At 41.8% G+C, this 18,351-nt stretch overlaps 1 protein-coding gene across 1 annotated transcript in view; it reads left to right on the top strand.

Annotated features, from left to right (window-relative positions):
* ITSN2 (intersectin 2) overlaps window positions 1-18,351 on the top strand; it is a 69,995-nt gene that overhangs the window by 50,973 nt on the left and 671 nt on the right. The window contains exons 28-37 of the mRNA XM_059835825.1: window positions 10,993-11,114; window positions 12,031-12,137; window positions 12,777-12,960; window positions 13,811-13,909; window positions 14,080-14,247; window positions 15,100-15,312; window positions 16,042-16,163; window positions 16,719-16,801; window positions 16,964-17,047; window positions 17,333-17,506. Coding sequence (XP_059691808.1) covers window positions 10,993-11,114; window positions 12,031-12,137; window positions 12,777-12,960; window positions 13,811-13,909; window positions 14,080-14,247; window positions 15,100-15,312; window positions 16,042-16,163; window positions 16,719-16,801; window positions 16,964-17,047; window positions 17,333-17,506 — 1,356 coding nt within the window. The remainder of the gene's footprint in view (window positions 1-10,992; window positions 11,115-12,030; window positions 12,138-12,776; window positions 12,961-13,810; window positions 13,910-14,079; window positions 14,248-15,099; window positions 15,313-16,041; window positions 16,164-16,718; window positions 16,802-16,963; window positions 17,048-17,332; window positions 17,507-18,351) is intronic.

The following is an 18,351-nucleotide window of genomic DNA, read 5'->3' as shown; positions in this document are numbered from 1 at the left end:
GAAATGTTGATGTGGTCCTCTAGGGATCAGCTTAGAGAGATGACAGAATATAATTTTAAAAATGCGTTGTTATATTTTAAAGAATTGTTAATCTGTGTACTGTCATGTTTCTATTGAAGAATAGCAGTTTCTCCCACTGTCTCTTCTAGACAGTCAAATGTAATGGTATTTGAAAGGGAGCAGGCAGATTTGGCTTACTGAAATAGGTTTGCGGCTTAGGAAAATTCTGCTTTTCCCTCAAATTTAAACTCTGTTATATGGACCATCTTTGTACCCAGAGTCTTTCCTGGGACTTACTAGTTATAGCTGTAATAGCAAACTTCCCTAGCAAAGAAGGAACTTTGATCAGCAAGATGTTTCTTCTCTTGGGTTGCTGAAATAGCTCTCTGAACAGAATAAGCTGTGCTGACAAGATCACTTTTCCTGTTGGTGTAGATGCACATCCTGGCATAGGGTCTCTGCAAGGAAAAAAAAAAATCAATTAAGGGTGTCATAGGTCTGTCAACAAGTCTCTTAAATACAACTGAGTCCTGGTGATTCCAGAACACAGAATACTTGAAAGTCATGCTCTCAGTGACTTTGGTGATGGTTAGACTTACTCATGTTGTAATGACGTTTTAATAGCCCTTATTCTATAATGTTTGCACGGAAGTCATCATGAAGAATCAATAAGGTACACAGGAGGTTTCAAAATATAAATAGCTATAGATTTAAAGTAAAGGAATATGCATAATCTTCTGTTCTTTGTTGAGTGCTTGTTCAACCATTCAGGGTCGGATCTTTTGTGTATTGCCAGTACTTGTCTATGACATGTCTACCACGTTTTCTTCCCATTCTTCCCAAGGGGTGTATAAGGCGGGGTAGGCATGGTGCACTTACCATCTTTGTCATGGCCTGGTCTGGAGATAATTTTGTCTTTTCAGCCAATCTTCATCTGCCTTAAACAGTTGCTCTTAGAAACTTGTTCTTTCCTTATTTGTTGGCTTTTTCAGCGAGATAGCCTTTTTCAGTTTGTCATCTTATCCATGGGACCAGTCTGAGCCTTGTCCTTATATTTTCTTTGGTTGAGATTTTCTCCCCTCACATACCTCAGATGGAGGCAAGACAGATGCTCCAGCTACATCTGCATACTTGGTTGCTGGATGTCTCTTAACGTTAGAGATCTGTTCACCTCTTGGAGACATTCTTGCTGAGAACTGGACAACTCAGCTGGGTGGACGTACCTATGGTCTGCGTGCAGAGGCTTCTAGTTCATCTTATCTGAGGTCTCATCACCCTTTGTGAGACTGGTCTTTCATAGAGCTGAATGTTGTACCAGTTCTTTCTACTCTAATGTAAGTATAGTTATTATTTCTGTTCACTTTTTTTTTTTATTTCCATAGACCAGCATTGCTGCAGTTCCTCAGACATCTAAGTTACTCCTTCAGGTGCTCAGACATGAGCTCCAGGTAGTCCCCATAGCCTGATAAGCACCCCCTTCCCCTGCCTGCTCTGCCTTCTGTCAGTAGATGGCAAAAGTTGGTTAGACTGGGAACAGAACCTCTATCTGTAGACTGTTCTTGACACGCATATGGCAACGGTGTGAATTTCCTTAGGTACAAACTTGATGTTTGTGGTAACACCACTAGGTCTACCTAATTTTTTTTTCCTCTCCAAACCTTACTTGTAGATGTGACATATTAGAGACACGAGGCAAGTCCTGTCCTTTCAGCAAGGATCCATATTTCCAGAAGTTCATGTCCAAGAGTAATTCCTACCTACCACTGTCTAATGAATGAAGCTGACCAATTTTCAAGGGTGTTCATAGTGAAAAAACAACTTCTGAACATGCTTGTGGCAGGTGCATTTCTGTGTGTATATATGGACAACACATTTTGAAGTTCTCTAGTTATTGCCAAGTAACTTCTCTTTATGATTATGGAGTAAGAGTTCATGGTATCAGTGGCTTTGAGGTGTTGCATGTTGCAGGTCCACATTATTTTTTTAACACATGAAGATTAATAATTTATTCTGATTTTACTCAACAGCTCCAGAATTTTACCCCTTTTACTGAGGATCAAATACAAAATCAGTCCCTTGGTTCATAGTGACGTAGTCATTTTGTATTTCTAAAACTATTTGGTGAATGTCAGTCAGGCTTGATAAAGCTTCCAGGTTGAAACCCAGGGGTCTGGAATAGTCTTTGGATTGCCCGCAGGGTGTGTGCAGCCGCAGCCCACGTCATACATCTGCTTTTAACCTGGCTTTGCAGGGCCTCTTCTGGACCGTGTAGACCTTGGTTTCTGATGGGAATATTGAGTGACGTGGTATGTCCTACTTCATGGACACATACTTACTAGAGACAAGGTTTAGTTTCATTTCAGGCTTTGAACAGAGTTGAACAGGTTAATTTTTATGTGCCAATATAAATAAATTCCAGCAAGGCTTTTCTTTACAAGTTTAGTTTTTATTTGATTTTCTAATGTCTCATTACAAGTTTCTCAGGAGAAATCCTGACTTTGTTGAAATCTCAGGGAATTTTGCCATTGCCTTTAAAAAAACCTTTAGGGCTTGACCTTGTGTTGTTGAGTCTACGTAGCAGAAGTCTTCCATGGGAAGAAACTTTCTTCTTCAAGTGCATCAGCTACAAGTATTTTTCAGAGTCAGTGATGGTTGGTTGCAGGTACTTAAAACTGTGTGTGTTTATAAATATGAAATTGCAAGAGTAGAAGCTCATGATCTCTGTTTTCAGAAAGTTGAATGTTAGTCATTCCTTTCTGACCTTTTTGGTGTTGTTCTGTCTTTGTCCATAGAACTCATATGTTTCACTCTTCAAATTTATGTTCATTTTATCCTTCATTTTTTTTTGTTTTTTTTAGGACCCAATGTTGTCTTCCAGTGTGAAAGCACCTCAGAGACCCACTATCCAAGTTTGACTGTAGCGTGGAGGCAGGGTGGCCAGCCCTGCTCACATATCTCTGACACAATCCTTTTGCTTCGTTTGAACGTTAGATCCAGTCAAGAAATTAGGTTTTTGTGGGTTTTCTTATAATCTACAGTTACAGTTGATTTGTAAAAGCAGAAAGGATAGTGGGTCTTTGTGTGGCTTTCACTGCTGTTCATTCTTTCCTTTAGTATTTTTCTTTTGGTATTGATAATCGTAGATCATTAGCATGCATATCAAGTTATCGTTTGCATGGTGGGATTGCAGACACACAAAGACCCACTATTTGCACAGTTTATCTGAGCTGTTTTGAATGGGCAGTTGTGTTCTTTTAATGTTGTAATGTACATTGCAGAATTAAAATGTTCACTGATTACTGTTCTGATGGACTTGATTTAATCTCTTATGTATTGAGCTTTTAAAATTGGCAGCCTACAAGGCTCATCCAGAAAACAAACCCTACCTGTCTCTGCTGCTGATAGTCACTGTGATTACAAACATGCTACAAGATCTAAGATTTAGATCTGGTGCAGTCCATCCAGCCTTTTAATACCCTTTTTAACTGGGGAAGGAACTATTAAGCATAGAATGGAGGATATTTTAATTTTTTTCTTCCTTCACAGTAGTACTATAGCAGGAATTCAGGTTGTTTTGGCTCAATATGTCCTATCCTTAAACAACCTCCTTCCTTTAAATACTTTATTCTGATAATTTGTATTTGCTCTCAGTTTTAGCAAACAGCAAACATGTACTACTTACTGCGGTAAGTACTTACACAGCCCCTGTGCTACTAGACCCTTTCCCTGCCCCTTTTCTTCATTAAATAGTTAATGGTACTGAATAGTGTTTTTATCTGGCTTCAGACTGCAGTGACTTAAAGTAAGTACTATCTGAAAGCTGCTGCTATTCTTTGTTAAATAAATTAGCAGCCTGATACATAGGTAACCTTGATAAAGAGATGTTGCCAGAAAAGAAACACTAACAGACACCTGTAGCTGAAGGCAGAGCCTTTGGGTTTAAAAATGGAACTATACTCCTCAGCTCAAAAGTGATTCTTAATGGTAAAGTTACAGCACATCAGCAGTATTGTGTGATAAAGGTGCCCATGTTTTATTAGTTTGGGGGGAGAGAGGGACTGGGACTTCAGGACTATAACCCTGATACCCCCTTAAATAAAAAGATTAACTTAATAGCAGGCTACTTGTCTGATTAAATAGTTCTGTGCTCCTTTAACAACAGGAGTGATCTAGTAGACACGGTATTTAATTTAGTTGGTTTCCTGAACTTGGTTACGAAACAGCAAAGGTCACTTATGCAATCAGAAATGTTTATAATAAACAAACAGTGTTTTGTATACATATATATATATATGAGAATGTTGTGAAGGTACTATCAGGAAAAGGTTCGTCCAATTGCAGAGATTTAAAAGCCTTTCTCCAAAATTTCTATGGAAAGAGTGAGATGTTATGTATTTAATATACTTGATCAAATAATGTATAGGTGCCCTTTAGTTCAGAGACATATCTTTTGTGCAATATGGACTACAGCAATGTGCCTACGTAAAACTACAAATGGATTTTTATTCTGGATGTATTTTGTCTAAACCAATATTTTGTTATAGAATGAAATCATGTTATTGTAGGCAAATAATATGCTAGATAATTCCTCAAGTATTCTAGCTGACTTGATTTCCTTATGAAACTACATTTTAAGTATTTCTACTAAAATATGCCTATCACCCTGAATTGCCTTCTCTGAATTTCTGACTCTGAAAGCCTGTTTACTACAGGCTGAAATGTGTTGTGCTACACCAGTGGAATCAAGCAGTCAGTTACTGTAGTCTAATAATTAGGCAATCTTATAAATTATCCCATTTCTAAAAGTCACTGTTAGCCTGTGGGATTTGAGCCAAACTTATGTCCCAGTGTTCAGTGACAGTTTTTCTTGAATGCCAAATTGCTACTAATTGTCTTTGAAAAAATGAAAACCAACTTCATGTCTTACCTGGGATGTTCTAGGGAATAGTTACACGGCATTTTCCAAAAACAGCTGGCATTCTACCCATTTTTTAATTGATACAATTGGAGATTAGGGTAGTAGGGTAGTATTAAGTAAAGTTTCACACAAGTAGTGTGAAATACATAGTTGGGTATGTAGATGTGAGCATTGATAGTTACTGAAACAGCTGTCCCTCAGTTTGAACTGATGAGTATTGAAATGAAGCACTTGGGGCATTCACAGTTACCTTTCCATGTTTCAGTATTGCCTGAGTACACTCTAAATTCTCTAACTGTAATAACGATAATAATAATACACCTTAATAATGCTGATCGAAAGAGATGTAGTCCCTGCCTTCAGTATTTATCTCTACTGCGAAAGTCTGCCTAACACTGCTCAAGCACAATCACCTGAGAGCTCTGCTCTCCTTCGAACACTGGTGCAGAAATAATGGTATACACACATCAGATCATTGATAGGAAGGACTATGCTGAGGATGTATTTAAGGCAAGATTATTTAAAAATAATGTATCAATGAAGAGGTGTAGCTAATAGAAGCTGGGTTTAAAACAGACTCGTTCTTTCAAAAATGTTACTTTTTCTCTGGTTGTGTGCAGTCCACTCCCTTGTTGATAAAAGTCCATAGAGCTGCGTTCAGCTGTCATCCCAGCCAGCCAAGTAAAACTAGTGTTGAAGTGTTTATCCCTTATTTGGGTGAAAAAGGTTGGCTTTGGAACTAAGGACAGGGCAGAAAATAGAGTTATTTGTTGAACTGATGGTCCCCAGTGAAGAGCTGAGAGTCTAAATGTTGCTGCACAAGTTTAACAGTTAAACCTGAAGCCAACCAGGAAAGCAAAATACTATGTTGCCTGCAGCGTAGTACTTGCTTAATACTGTTTCCTGTGGGCCAGCAGAGAATAGGGGCCATGGTGTAATTGGGGGGTAGGAATGTAAACGATGCTGTAAATGCACAAGAACAGGTACTGAAATGCTTCCTAATTTTGTAACTGTCTAGTTTGCATAACGGGCTAACAACCTACAAAAGCGTAGTTTTACAAAAGCTTAGTTCCTGATCCAGCAATCAGATCCATGCAGGAAAGTCTTGTGCCACCACTGAAACCTGGTTGCAGGGCTGGGGCATGTGAGTAGTCAGTGATTGTGAAGGGCTGTGAAAGCATACAAAGCGCTATCGTAATGTCAACGTTAATAATGTTACAGCTAGGCGTGCAGAAGGCATAAAGCTCCATCAAAAACACTATACGCTAATAATTGAAACGTATCCTACCAGCCATTGAATATTTATGCCATCTCAATGCTTGGTCAGATTGTATCCCTGTGTGATTTTCTCGAGTCGGGTTGGAAGCACCTGTAAATAAGTCTGCTCGTAGGAATGCCGATAAACCTCGGCCTGTAGCAGTGTTGAGAGCTGCTACAGGGTCATGCTACTTCAGTGTAATGAACTAATAAAACTGCTATGTAATGGTGTGTGCTGCCTTAAAATCTCTTTTGTTGTTCTTTTCAAGCTAGAGCATTAATTTTTGGGGATGATTGTTAAGACATGCAAACGCAGGCTGTGCTTAGCATGAGGCAATTGTTCATCTTTGTTTTTAAACAAAGTTGTAAGATAACTATGCAAATGTATTTTATTAAAGGGACACATAAAAGGATCTAGTTTGTCTGTTGTGGTTTTTTTGGTCCATCTGGGGAGGATTTTTCCCCATCTGAATAGCTGGGTGTGAGCATTGTGTTACCTGGCTCTGTGACGGAGTGACTTGATTTTGCTTTTTACTTCTTGAAAATTGAATCATATATTTCTTCTGTGGTAGCAGAGAGAGTATACTGCATTTACTGATTAGGGGAGATTGGATAAAAGTTTTTATTATGTTTCTCAGGGCCTGATGGAAACCAACCTTTCCACGGCAGCAAATTTCTTGGATTAGTTCCTTTCCCACGTTTCAGTAGGCACAGGGGCTACTGACAGCTACAGGCAGTGACAGGAGTACATTGCAAGTGAATTAGCCTTATGTGTGCCCACAGAGGTTGTAAAAAGGCTATGGGTGATGTCCTGTGATACCATCAGTCTGTTCTCTGGCTGTACTAAGGGGACTATTTTAATGCCAGCCCATGGTACTTAAGGTGAGATGTAGTCTTTCTATGATAGCCTGGGGAAATAGAGACAGGCTAATACAGGCAAAAAACCCCAACCCTTATTGGCTTTTTCTAGCCATATCAACTGGCTCGAGCTAAAAAACAAACAAACAAAAAAATTATTAAAAAAACCACCAAACAAGCAAAACCTACACACCCCCAGAGAAACCCCCACAACCCTAAACAAACGAAGCTATTTCCTTACAAACACAATTTATATAGGCCACCTCTACCCTAAATAGCCTTCACTGGGGACCCAAAGTAGTGATTCCTCTGGTATAGATAGATCCTTCAGGACAAGTGCCTGAGCTCATGTTTGAGGCTTAAGATGTCTTTCCAGAGCTGTTATTTTTAATGTGTTTTTTTGTTGTTTGTTGAGTGGGGAAATTCATTGGGGAAGGGGATGAAGCACGCAGTGCCCAAGCAGATCTGGACATCTTTGAAAGCCTTTTATCCATTTGTTTTTTACCTTAATTATCTGGAATTGGCTTTTAAGTGAAGAATTTTAATTCACTCCCCCTTTTTTAACAAAGAAAAAAAATTGAAGTTTTTTGAGACAATACTAGGTCTCATTCATCTTTCTTTCATTGGAGGATTTCTTTTCTTTGGAAAGTGTCATTATTCCCCTTGAACGTACTCAAATCCAAAATATGTCAGTACTTGGAAAGGTTTGCTCCCCCAGGCCCCAAGTTTTTTCAGGCATTTGAATCTCCTGCAGAGTAGAACATCTTCTGACTGTGAAACTTGGTAGTTTTTCATGCAGGGTGAGTTATGTTAGTAGGAAGAAAGTATTTCTTGTTCAGGTATATTTGGAGAGGGAAGTATAATTTTAACTTTAACTTTAGAGACTGGGATTTCCTGTTTATAAACTCTCTAGCTTGTTTTACCCTGTCCCTGCGAGACAGCTGCTTCCTCACCTTGGAGGGCAGGATTTATCACGAAAGGTACCGCAGTTGTAGTAGGCATCGCTCTCCTGCTATGCCAGTTTCAAAGGTACCAGACACCCACTGCTTGCTCCGTTAGATGTTCTCTGGAGGGACCTGGGCAGATCATGCCCCAGATTGTCTGAACAGCCCAGCAGTACCCTGCTCTTGGTGGAAGAGGCGGGCTGCCTTGCCCTCCAAAGGTAATGTAAACCTCTTATCTAGTCAACAAAGGGAGGTGAGCCCCCAGCATGGGCAGCTGAGATTCCCCTCTGCAGGTGCTCCCAAAAATCTCACTGCTTTTCATTAGCTGTATGGGGAGCTTGGGATGAAGCTTCACAAGACAGAAGCCAAACCAACAGCTTTCTGCTGCCAAAAAAGGCAGTTTTACTGCTTCCACACACATTCCTCACCGCTAAACTAGCAGAGAACTACTGTTTTCTTTTTCCCCCTTGGGATTCATTTGCTGCCAGGGTGTGAGCTGGGAGTCAGATAAGTGCCAGGATTGATGCAAGGAAAAGAGGAAACAGGAATGTGGGAGGAGAATGGGTAGAGATGCAGGTCCACCCTTTCCGTACCAGTGAGCCCATGGGTTGCTATGGCCACTTTGGCAAAACATTGGCAAATGCACAAGGTAGATTGTTTTATTCTCTGTCTCGTTCGCATTTCTTCCCTTCAGATCCAAATGCCTGAATTCACCCTCTGAAGTCAGATGTGTGGATTGCGTGCTGTTTTTATGCCAGTATCATCAGACCCATCAAAATTTGGGGTGCTCTCACTAGTGCTTATTTAAATGCAAAAGAGCACTCATCCATTCATCCCAAAAGCTGACAGTCCAAATACAAGGTTAGTGCAGGAGCCATTTAAAGTAACTGCATTTTTGTATCTGATAATGAACTTGTAAACCAGATCTATTTTAGGTGCATAAAAAAGGCCTGGTTTCCTTCCAGTGTTTGCTTCAACTTTAACCAGACAGCATGAGACAGACACAAATCCGAGTGTGGGGGTTCTTCTAACATCTGTGATGCAAGCAAACAGCAACAGGAGCTTCAGTCCATCCCTGCTTTTGTTGCAGGAGTGTACCTTGCAGTAGAAAAGAGAATCACGTGGTCAAAGCTGAGACTTCCAAATCTGGATGAATAAAGTCTGGTTACTGTGCAAGCCCTTGATAATCCTAAAATGTCATGTCTTAGGAACCAGGTGGGCTTAAACTCAGTCCTGTACAGACTGCAGAATGACGCCAGAATCCAGAAGTAGCACACATTGGCCACAATCAGTCTTGATGGATTGAAATCCCACACTTTATAGGAATCACTTTGATCTGTAACTTTACTCCTTTTTCTCATCTAATTTTGGCCTGATTGTGACTTTGGGAATAACTAGGGCCAGAAGCAGCATTGTGCATGATCAGAAGAGCTGCAGTCCCAAATCTCTTCATAAAAAGTGGTATTGTTTTCAAATCTCATCAGAAAGCTTAAGATCTGTGATCCTCCTTAGGGGTACAAAACAGAACTGAAAAGTCCTGATTTTAAATCTAGCTATTGCCTTTACTGTTTTACTTCTTTGTGTTGTTCAAAGGGTTCCCCTGTTAAAATACTTTGAATGGTATCATAAAACTTCATTTGACAAGTGTTTCTCATTTGCTGAACGATGCTGCTCCTTCAAAGCAGCTTGATGCCTGTCCAGCAGGAAGTGCATAAGCCTATGAGGGTCCCATTAGGTCACTGTCACATCAAATTTAGCCAAATGTTCGGTGTTTCTTAGGTTTTTCCCCCCCAGATTTATTACTAACTCATTTTCATTTCATTATTTAGAGCAGCCTTCCCATAAACAGATCTATACATTGGCACTGAATAGAATAAAGTCACATTCTAGTGTCCTAGGTGTGTTAGGGTGACAAGGGAGACGCAGCCCTTCGTGCTGTAGGTCACGCTGCCTTTCACCACACCTGTAAACTTTCAAAAAGTATTGTTCCTCTAAAGTGCCGGATCTAAATGAGTCCCTGCAATGTCCTTTCTGCTATTCTGCAAAATCCACAGTTCACATTGTATTAAAATCTGGTTCTGTCACATCAAGTGATGTATGTTCTCAAACGGTCTGTAATTGTTTCTTTTTTTTTTTTATTTTCCCCCACCCTGCCACTTCACAGCATGGGATGGCTAACAGAGGCATCAGTTTGCCTTTCTGCGCTCTCCTTTACCCATCTAAACATATGTACCACTTTGTTTTTACCAGCTTTCTATTCAGTCACTAAGTTTCAAATGTTGTCATGCTTACTAATATTATACAGTAGAGAAAAAGCAGTGTGAAGCTGTAAGGTCTGCATGTTATTACAGAAAACTTGGGGTTTGTGTCATTGAATGTCTGTGTGTTCCTGTGCATGATTTTGATTATTCATAATTGATGCATAAAAATAATTCAACATACTTCAGGCTCATTTTGTTTCTAAATGAGAAAAAAAGTTGTGCAACTGTGAGGTTACGCAACTGTAACATTATGCATCATAACTTTACAAATTTGTACTGGTGGTTTGTGTCATAAATTAATAACCAAGGCAGAGTACTTTAGAAATGGAGGTTAAAGGTGCAATGTCGTAAGTCAGGCCCAGGCACACTCTAGATGACTTCATCTCACAAAAGACATTGCATAAGGTAAGAGAAAATCAGAGTTTCAAAATGGTATGGCAGAAAAGGAGAAGAGATGAGAAAAATCATGAGGCAAATGGAGTGGTAGGAAGTCAGGAATTCTTTTTCAGCATCACAGTACAAGAACAAGGGATGTTCAAAGAATTAAAAAGGTGACAGACTGAAAAATGACATAAAGGGGGGAGGGTGTCAATCACTACATCACTCCATTTTGAAACCCGCTGCTGCTGTGGGCAGGGTTTTACCACTGTGTATATAGTCTGAACCGTAGGCTGGTGTATGTTGATGCAATTTTGTTAATTCGTCAGATCTGGTGGCCTGAGTGGGATCTAAACTACTGGCTTACTTCTTGTAGGGTGTGCTGATCTCCAAAGCCTTGACACTATGCAGCCGATGGAAAGAAAAAGGCAGGGCTACATTCATGAACTCATTCAGACAGAGGAAAGGTATATGGACGATCTTCAGCTTGTCTTAGAGGTGAGATGTCTTGGATGTGAAAATGCATTTGGAAGAACAACACCTCTGTCCTACTGAATAATAGCAATAAAGGGATTCTTACAAATTATGAAATGCTGGAGGAAGAAAGTGAGGTTGAGCACCTCCCTTTCTAGCAAATGTTATGTGGTTGTCCAGCAGGCAGAAACATCACATTGTGAAAGCATCATCTTACGAGGACCTTCCTATTTCCTAAACCCCATTCTTAGGTGTTTGAGCTCGGTGTAAAGATGACAGGCTGGGCTGGGGTGTCTGGCAGAGCTGCACAGGGTCATGACAGAAGCTGTCCAAGCACCGTAAAAGTTTATTGCCTGCCTTCATCTCTGATTTTATTTCTGGAAGCCAGACCACCTCGCTAGGCAGGGCAGGAGCTGGCCAGCATTAGGTGGTCTTGGGTGTCTGACTTGACCTCTCTATATAAAACAACTTCACGGTAAAACGTTAAAGGTGTTAAATAGACTGAGTTACACAGGTATTCTGCTATCCAGAGGTATTGTGCCGAGGGTCCCTGACAGAAGCTGTAGTTTGGCACACAGGTTGACTGTGAGTGCTCTGGGTATGGGGATAGATGTGATGCGTCAGTATAATTGGTGTAGCAATTGACTCTGAAATCATGGGAATGCTCTTCTGCTGAAGAGTCAGCCTGTAAGTCCCAGTGCTTGTCCCTGCTTCACCAATGGTGATGCCGGTGTCAGAAAGATGCTTAATTTCCTAATGCCCACGCTTAGGAAAAGTAGCGACAGCTGTCATAAGTGCTAATAAGGAATTGCTTTTAACTTCTCCTGAGAAATTGGACACTGAGCGTTCAAAAAAAGCAAAATCACTGCTAGGCTAAACAAAAGGCTGAGCTGCTTTTTTCTCTGAAGACTTGCTCACCTTTCTGATTTTTTGACTGCAGGTTTTCCAAAAACCGATGGCTGATTCAGGCTGTCTCACAGAAGGAGAAATGGGGCTGATCTTTGTTAACTGGAAGGAACTCATCATGTCAAACACAAAGTTACTGAAGTGAGTACTTACCCACATTTTTATGTTTTCCTCTTCATCTTTATTCTCTTGCTCCATTCCCCAGGAAGTTTTCTGGTTTTACAGTAAATATTTCTGTCCTTCCTGATTATTTCCTGTGCACACATGCATTCAGAACAGCTAAACGCATTCAGACTACCTCACAAAGAAGGAGTTGTTAAGAGAGAGAGGGGATTAAACAGCAAGAACAGATGCATCTTTGCTGTCGTACCTTAGAAATAGAGCCTACACAAAAGCATGTGCACAGGAGGCGTTCCTCCCAGTTTTCTGCAAAGCAGCCTTCTGTGCTCTAAAAATAAACTTTGGAGAGACAAAGTGGCTAATAACTCATTGAAATGGGATGCTGGTTGAATGTAGAGATTGATGCCAGTTGTCCCAGAAACCTCAAAGGAGAGTCTCAGTCCTGTAGATGCCATAAGGCAGATAGTTCAGCTCGGCGTGTTGTGCCGGTGGCTTCCTGGGGGTTCACGCAGGACCCTGCGCCGCCTGGAAGTGCCTGTGCTGTGTAGGGGAATTCACCTCGCAGGCTTGTGTCCTTTCAGGGCTGGATATTGTAAAGATCTTGATTTCGGCCTCACAGACTTGGCAGCAAAGTTGGATGGTGATTTCTTTCCTCTTCAGAGCCTTGCGAGTGCGTAAGAAAACAGGAGGAGAAAAAATGCCAGTGCAGATGATTGGGGACATTTTAGCAGCAGAGCTCTCTCACATGCAGGCCTACATTCGGTTCTGTAGCTGCCAGCTTAATGGAGCTTCGTTGCTGCAGCAGAAAACTGATGAAGATGCTGATTTCAAAGACTACTTAAAGGTATCATATTCAGTAGCTTTTGTGCCTTCTCCTTTCCTCAGTGACAGGAGCCCAACCAGATCAAAATAACCCAGAAGAGTAAACTCTTGCAAAATAGCTAAGAACCTTCCAAGGTGTATTTATATGATGAACATGATTAACACTGTGTGTGCTTTTTATTTTTATACCTTTCTTTCTCTATAGCTAATTTATTAGTCCATTTCCCATTCTATTGTTTGTTGCTTCAGCGTAATGCTAACCCCACAAAGCTATGGTGCCGGTGTCTACACCTTCCCAAAAACTTATGCTGTCAGAAGGGGTGAGAGTCTGTGGAGTTGTAATAAAAAAGCTGTTGTTCCAAACATGCTTGTAATTCAGTGGGGCATGCAGTGTGTCTGAACGGTAGGGTTGCAGCCGGGGCCAGAGGTGTGCCATGAGCGTCACAGGCAGGCACACTGCAGGAATAAATAAGGAATTGCTGCCGTACCACAGCTGACAGGGTGGCTTTGAGACCATGAAAGGAGAAATGCCAGAACTGTTGACATCAGGCATTTGTTTCTTTCATTGCTTTGGTTTTTTTCACCCTGAGTGGAGCCTGTAATGTCAAAATAAAAGCTGGAGCGGTTTTGAATCTAAGGATTCTGCATGAACAATGATCCTATGTCTTATGCTGGCAAAGCGTCTGAGTACAATGGCAGCGCCAGCTTTCCTGTTTGTTCTACATACAAGTATTGTTTGCTTACCGAAAAATCTAAGATTTCTTGAAATGCCTGGAAAAATGAATCTGATCAGACAGTTTTCAGTGCAGTGAGGCAACTGTTTCTTGATGAGTAATGCGATGTCTCTGTTAAATCTCTGGGTTGCACTATAGAAACTTGCCTTGGACCCTCGCTGCAAAGGAATGCCCCTCTCCAGTTTTCTCCTGAAACCTATGCAAAGAATAACCCGCTACCCTCTGCTCATAAAGAGTGTGAGTACCCTAAGCAAGGTTTTGTGGGTGAATGCTTTTGAGTTTCATCTCGATAGCAAAAGCAAAAAAGCCTTGTCGCTTTATGGGGATTTCTCTGAGAGTACAGAGAAGTAGTACCTGTGCTTACCTCTGTTTTGGTCTTGGTTTCTCCTCTTTTTGATCCATACCAGATTCTAGAGAACACTCCAGAAAATCACCCCGATCACAGTAACCTCAAGCTTGCCTTGGAGCGTGCGGAGGAGCTGTGCTCTCAAGTTAACGAAGGGGTGCGTGAGAAAGAGAACTCGGACAGGCTGGAATGGATACAGTCCCACGTCCAGTGCGAAGGTCTTGCTGAGGTAGCCGTGTTGATATGCTGTATGGTGGAGACTTTTCTGAGTCGTTTCAGAAAGTCCGGGGGGGAATGGGGGTCCTTGTTCACATCCGTTATTGGAACATGATGCAGTGCTGAGCTCTTGGCAGAGAAGCTTTTGTTAAATTCTGCTTGCAGCCATAACGTGATGAGCCCTCATTGTTTTTGCATTATTTTGGCAGTGGAGAAATCTCGGTTTATCAGCTTAAAACTGATACCATTTAAATGGTTAAATGAACAGGAGTAACTCTTATCTCTGAAGTTCTGCTTGTGCTGCCTTTGGGCTAAGTCAGCTGTTACCATGTGGAATTTCTCTTAGTGTGTGTTTCCCAGGGCTTTCCTTCACGCAGAAAGGGCACAGAAGCCCTCAATGCCAGATCCTCAAAGGTCTGTGGGGTTCAGGCTCCTGTACCTTTCAGGACAGCCTTCAAAATGAGGTGTTGTGACAGTTCTCCACTGGCTGCATAAGGAACCAGGGCTTGACAGGCCCAGAAGGTCTGTCCTAGTTCCATTACCTAATCGTGCACCCGTAAGAGGTGACCTGACTGCAGACTCTGCAGGCTCTTCTTAAACACAGCTTCTGGACAACAGAAAAGTGGCCACGAGGTAAATGCCTTCATCTAGTCAGACCTGTATGTTCTTGGTATGGCTTAAATCTACTTCAAGTTGGGAGTAGTGCTGATAAACATGACAGATCATAAAAGTTTCCCTTCTCTTTGTTTGTAACTAAATCCATTAAACAGAACAGAAAAGGATTTTGAGTAGCTTGAGCAGGAGCAGGAGCAGGAACTGATGTCTGCGTTAACTTGCTGCTACTAACGGGTTTTGTCTCTCCTAGCAACCAGTGTTCAACTCCCTCACAAACTGCTTGGGACCACGGAAACTCCTGCACAGTGGCAAGCTGTACAAGGCCAAGAGCAGTAAGGAGCTGTACGGCTTCCTTTTCAATGACTTCCTCCTGCTCACCTACATGGTTAAACAGTTTGTCTCTTCCAACTCCGATAAACTGTTCAGCCCCAAATCCAACTCCCAGTTCAAAATGTATAAAATGGTGAGTGAATCAAGGTGCCCCGTGGTCATGTTGATACAGTGGGACCTGGCTTCTGATGAGGAATGCTGTTCTTCCTGATGGGATTAGCTGTCTGGCCCTGTCTGATCATTTGCTGTCGTATGGGCACATACTGGCAGCCAACATGCACAAATGCTGTTTGGCTTAGTCCCTGGAAAAGGACAGGCTTCTGTGTCTTGGTTTAGTAAACACTTTTGTCCACTTTGGGGTGAAAGGGCAGAAATAGCATCGTGGCTGAGCAGCTGAGTGGGCTGTTCAGAAGCAGGAGCCTTGACTTAATTTTGCACAAGTTCCTGCATCCACAAGAAAATGCTTGTCCTTCTTTAGAAAACAGTAAAAGGTGCAAAACTTTTGTCTCTGTGTCCACACAGTGCGTATTCTCAAGATTTTGGAGTTGGGAAGATAAGTATTGGGGCCTCTTTTCTGACAGGGAAGCTGAGAGGTTTCCAGGATTTCCAAGCTCTGCACTGCAGCTCTGCTTATGCAGTCCTACCCCTTTCACAAAGCTCGTCATCTAGGAAGACGGAATAGGGTGTATCACCAGAGTAGTTTTTCTCTCAGTGCTTTCTCACATCCTTTACATGGTGATCTGATTGTTCATCATCCTGTGTCCTACGACTTTCATTTTCCCTACAGTATATAAACATCTCTGTAGAGTTTCTGCTTATTGTGAGGGTGGCGCTGCCACAGTGATGTTTGCTTTTCTTTCAGCCTGTTTTCCTTAACGAAGTCCTAGTGAAATTGCCCACAGACCCTTCAAGTGATGAGCCAGTTTTCCACATATCACACATTGACAGAGTTTACACGCTTAAAACTGACAACATCAATGAGCGGTGAGTAGTGAAAATGCAGATCTGAGCTTAAACTTGTTGACTATGGCTGTAGGCTGTGTTTCCAGTGCGCAGACGTGGGGATCTCCGAGTTGAAGAACAGGGTTTAGTCTCTCGGTCAGGAAATAAACTCGTCTGACTCATTTGAATTACAAGTTTTCTCTCATTTTGTTCTGCTTGTGTGGCAGCTCTTGTAATGGAATCCAGAATGTTGTCTACTGCTCGTTGATGTTACAGTCATATAGAATAGTTTAGGGCTGCAAAGTCCAGCATCCCATAGGATTCTTCCCCAGTCCTGGTCAAGTCTTTAATGTGACCCAGAAGTCTTTAATAAAACAGCAGCTCCACTTTGATTTATTTAGGCTGATGTGGAAATGTGGCATAAGATTAAATCCTAAAACTCCATCCATTGCTTTAGTCCTTGAGCTAACTTGGTTTGTGATGCCTCTGAAACCCAGCGGGGGGGAAAAATGGCAAAAGCGATTGGGGCAGAGTCGCTGATACTGAGGAATTTCCTGCCTGTGGTATGACCCTGACCATAGGGATTGCTCTTTGCAGCACTGCCTGGGTCCAGAAAATCAAAGCAGCATCAGAGCAGTACATCGAAACTGAGAAGAAGAAACGTGAAAAGGCTTATCAAGGTACCTGCCGGGTTCTGTATTTCCCTCTCATCCACCTGGACACATGGGCAGGGCCTTTTCTGGAGGGTGCCACAGTGTCTGTGGAGGATCTCCCTCTTCAGATCTATTGCCAGTTTTTACAGTTGCAACCAATCTATTTATTTCTGACTTCTTTGTTCCCAGCTCGCTCACAGAAGACCTCAGGAATAGGACGCTTGATGGTGCACGTGATTGAAGCAACAGAGCTAAAGGCCTGTAAGCCCAATGGTAAGTGAAGGAAATAGTGTCAAATCACTTTTATTCCTGCAACGTTTGGAAAGGCTTGCTGAGAGGACTTTGGTGATTGGGAAACACTGTGGTTTCAGCTACAGCTTCTGAATGAATTAGCCATTATTTAGCTTCAGAAGAACCAGCTCTGTGCTGCTCTAGGATATAGGGACTGCCTGACCCACATCTTCTGGACAGCAGCATTGATGTGTGTCCAGGCACCCTCCAGATGGGGAGGGAGGTTTCTGTGCTGCAGAGGTGTTTCACTGCTTTTTCTGTGTTTAGGGAAGAGCAACCCGTATTGTGAAATCAGCATGGGCTCTCAGAGCTACACTACGAGGACCCTGCAGGACACCTTGAACCCCAAGTGGAACTTCAACTGCCAGTTCTTCATTAAGGATCTGTATCAGGATGTCCTGTGTATCACCATGTTTGACAGGGATCAGTTCTCACCTGATGGTAAGTGTGAACATTTGTTCTAGGAAAAGAACGCTTTTTTGTGACTTGGGGTACACAGTTCCTCACCAGCAGCTCCAAGAGCTTGTAGGTGTGATTGCTTCCTGAGAAATGTTGTGTAAAACCAACGCCTCCTTACTCAAGAGGTTCAGTAGCCCTCCAGAGCCAAGAGCTCTGGGCAGTCACATTTCACCCCACTCTGGCTTTTGTATCAGACACAGAATTATTATTTTGTCAGACTGGGGAGACAGAGAAGTTGAAAGCAGAAGATTTTCTTTCTCACTGTAGGTGATGCCCAGATATAAGGTGCTAGGTTATATTCACACATCAACAGCTTCATAAGCTTTCTTTTTTTCCTTGGAAACTGAACATGTTTTTGGCAGTCGGTAGCTTCTAATACTCCTTAAAAGGTTAAGTGCTTTTTCAGGGCTCTGACACACAGTTCATTATTTCAGATTTGCAAGGTACTGCCTTGACCTGAGTTGCCCTATGTGTAGCTATAGCTCAGTCCTTTCTCCTGTGAGGTAACATGACTTTGTGAGGCTTCTTTTTGCCGTTGGACAGCTGAGTCTGTTGTTTTTTCAGTTCATGGTAAACTTTTTAATGCACACACACACACAAAGATGTTTATACGTGAAATGGCCACAAAGAGGGTATATAATTTCTGAATAGGACTGTAAACCTATGAGTGGCAGTAGTTATTCAAGGTCATTGTTCTTGTGAAAAGAATGATACATAAGCCTAATTAAAAGTTGGCTGAGCCAAAATAGTTGAATGTTTTTTTATTGTCTTCATAGCACTGCAGCTAACTTGTAAACAGGTTCCATCACTTACCTCTGACCTTCCAG

The sequence above is a fragment of the Gavia stellata genome, chromosome 2 (assembly GCF_030936135.1).
Source record: "Gavia stellata isolate bGavSte3 chromosome 2, bGavSte3.hap2, whole genome shotgun sequence".
Lineage (NCBI taxonomy): Eukaryota > Metazoa > Chordata > Aves > Gaviiformes > Gaviidae > Gavia > Gavia stellata.
This window is presented reverse-complemented; position numbering and strand designations above follow the sequence as displayed.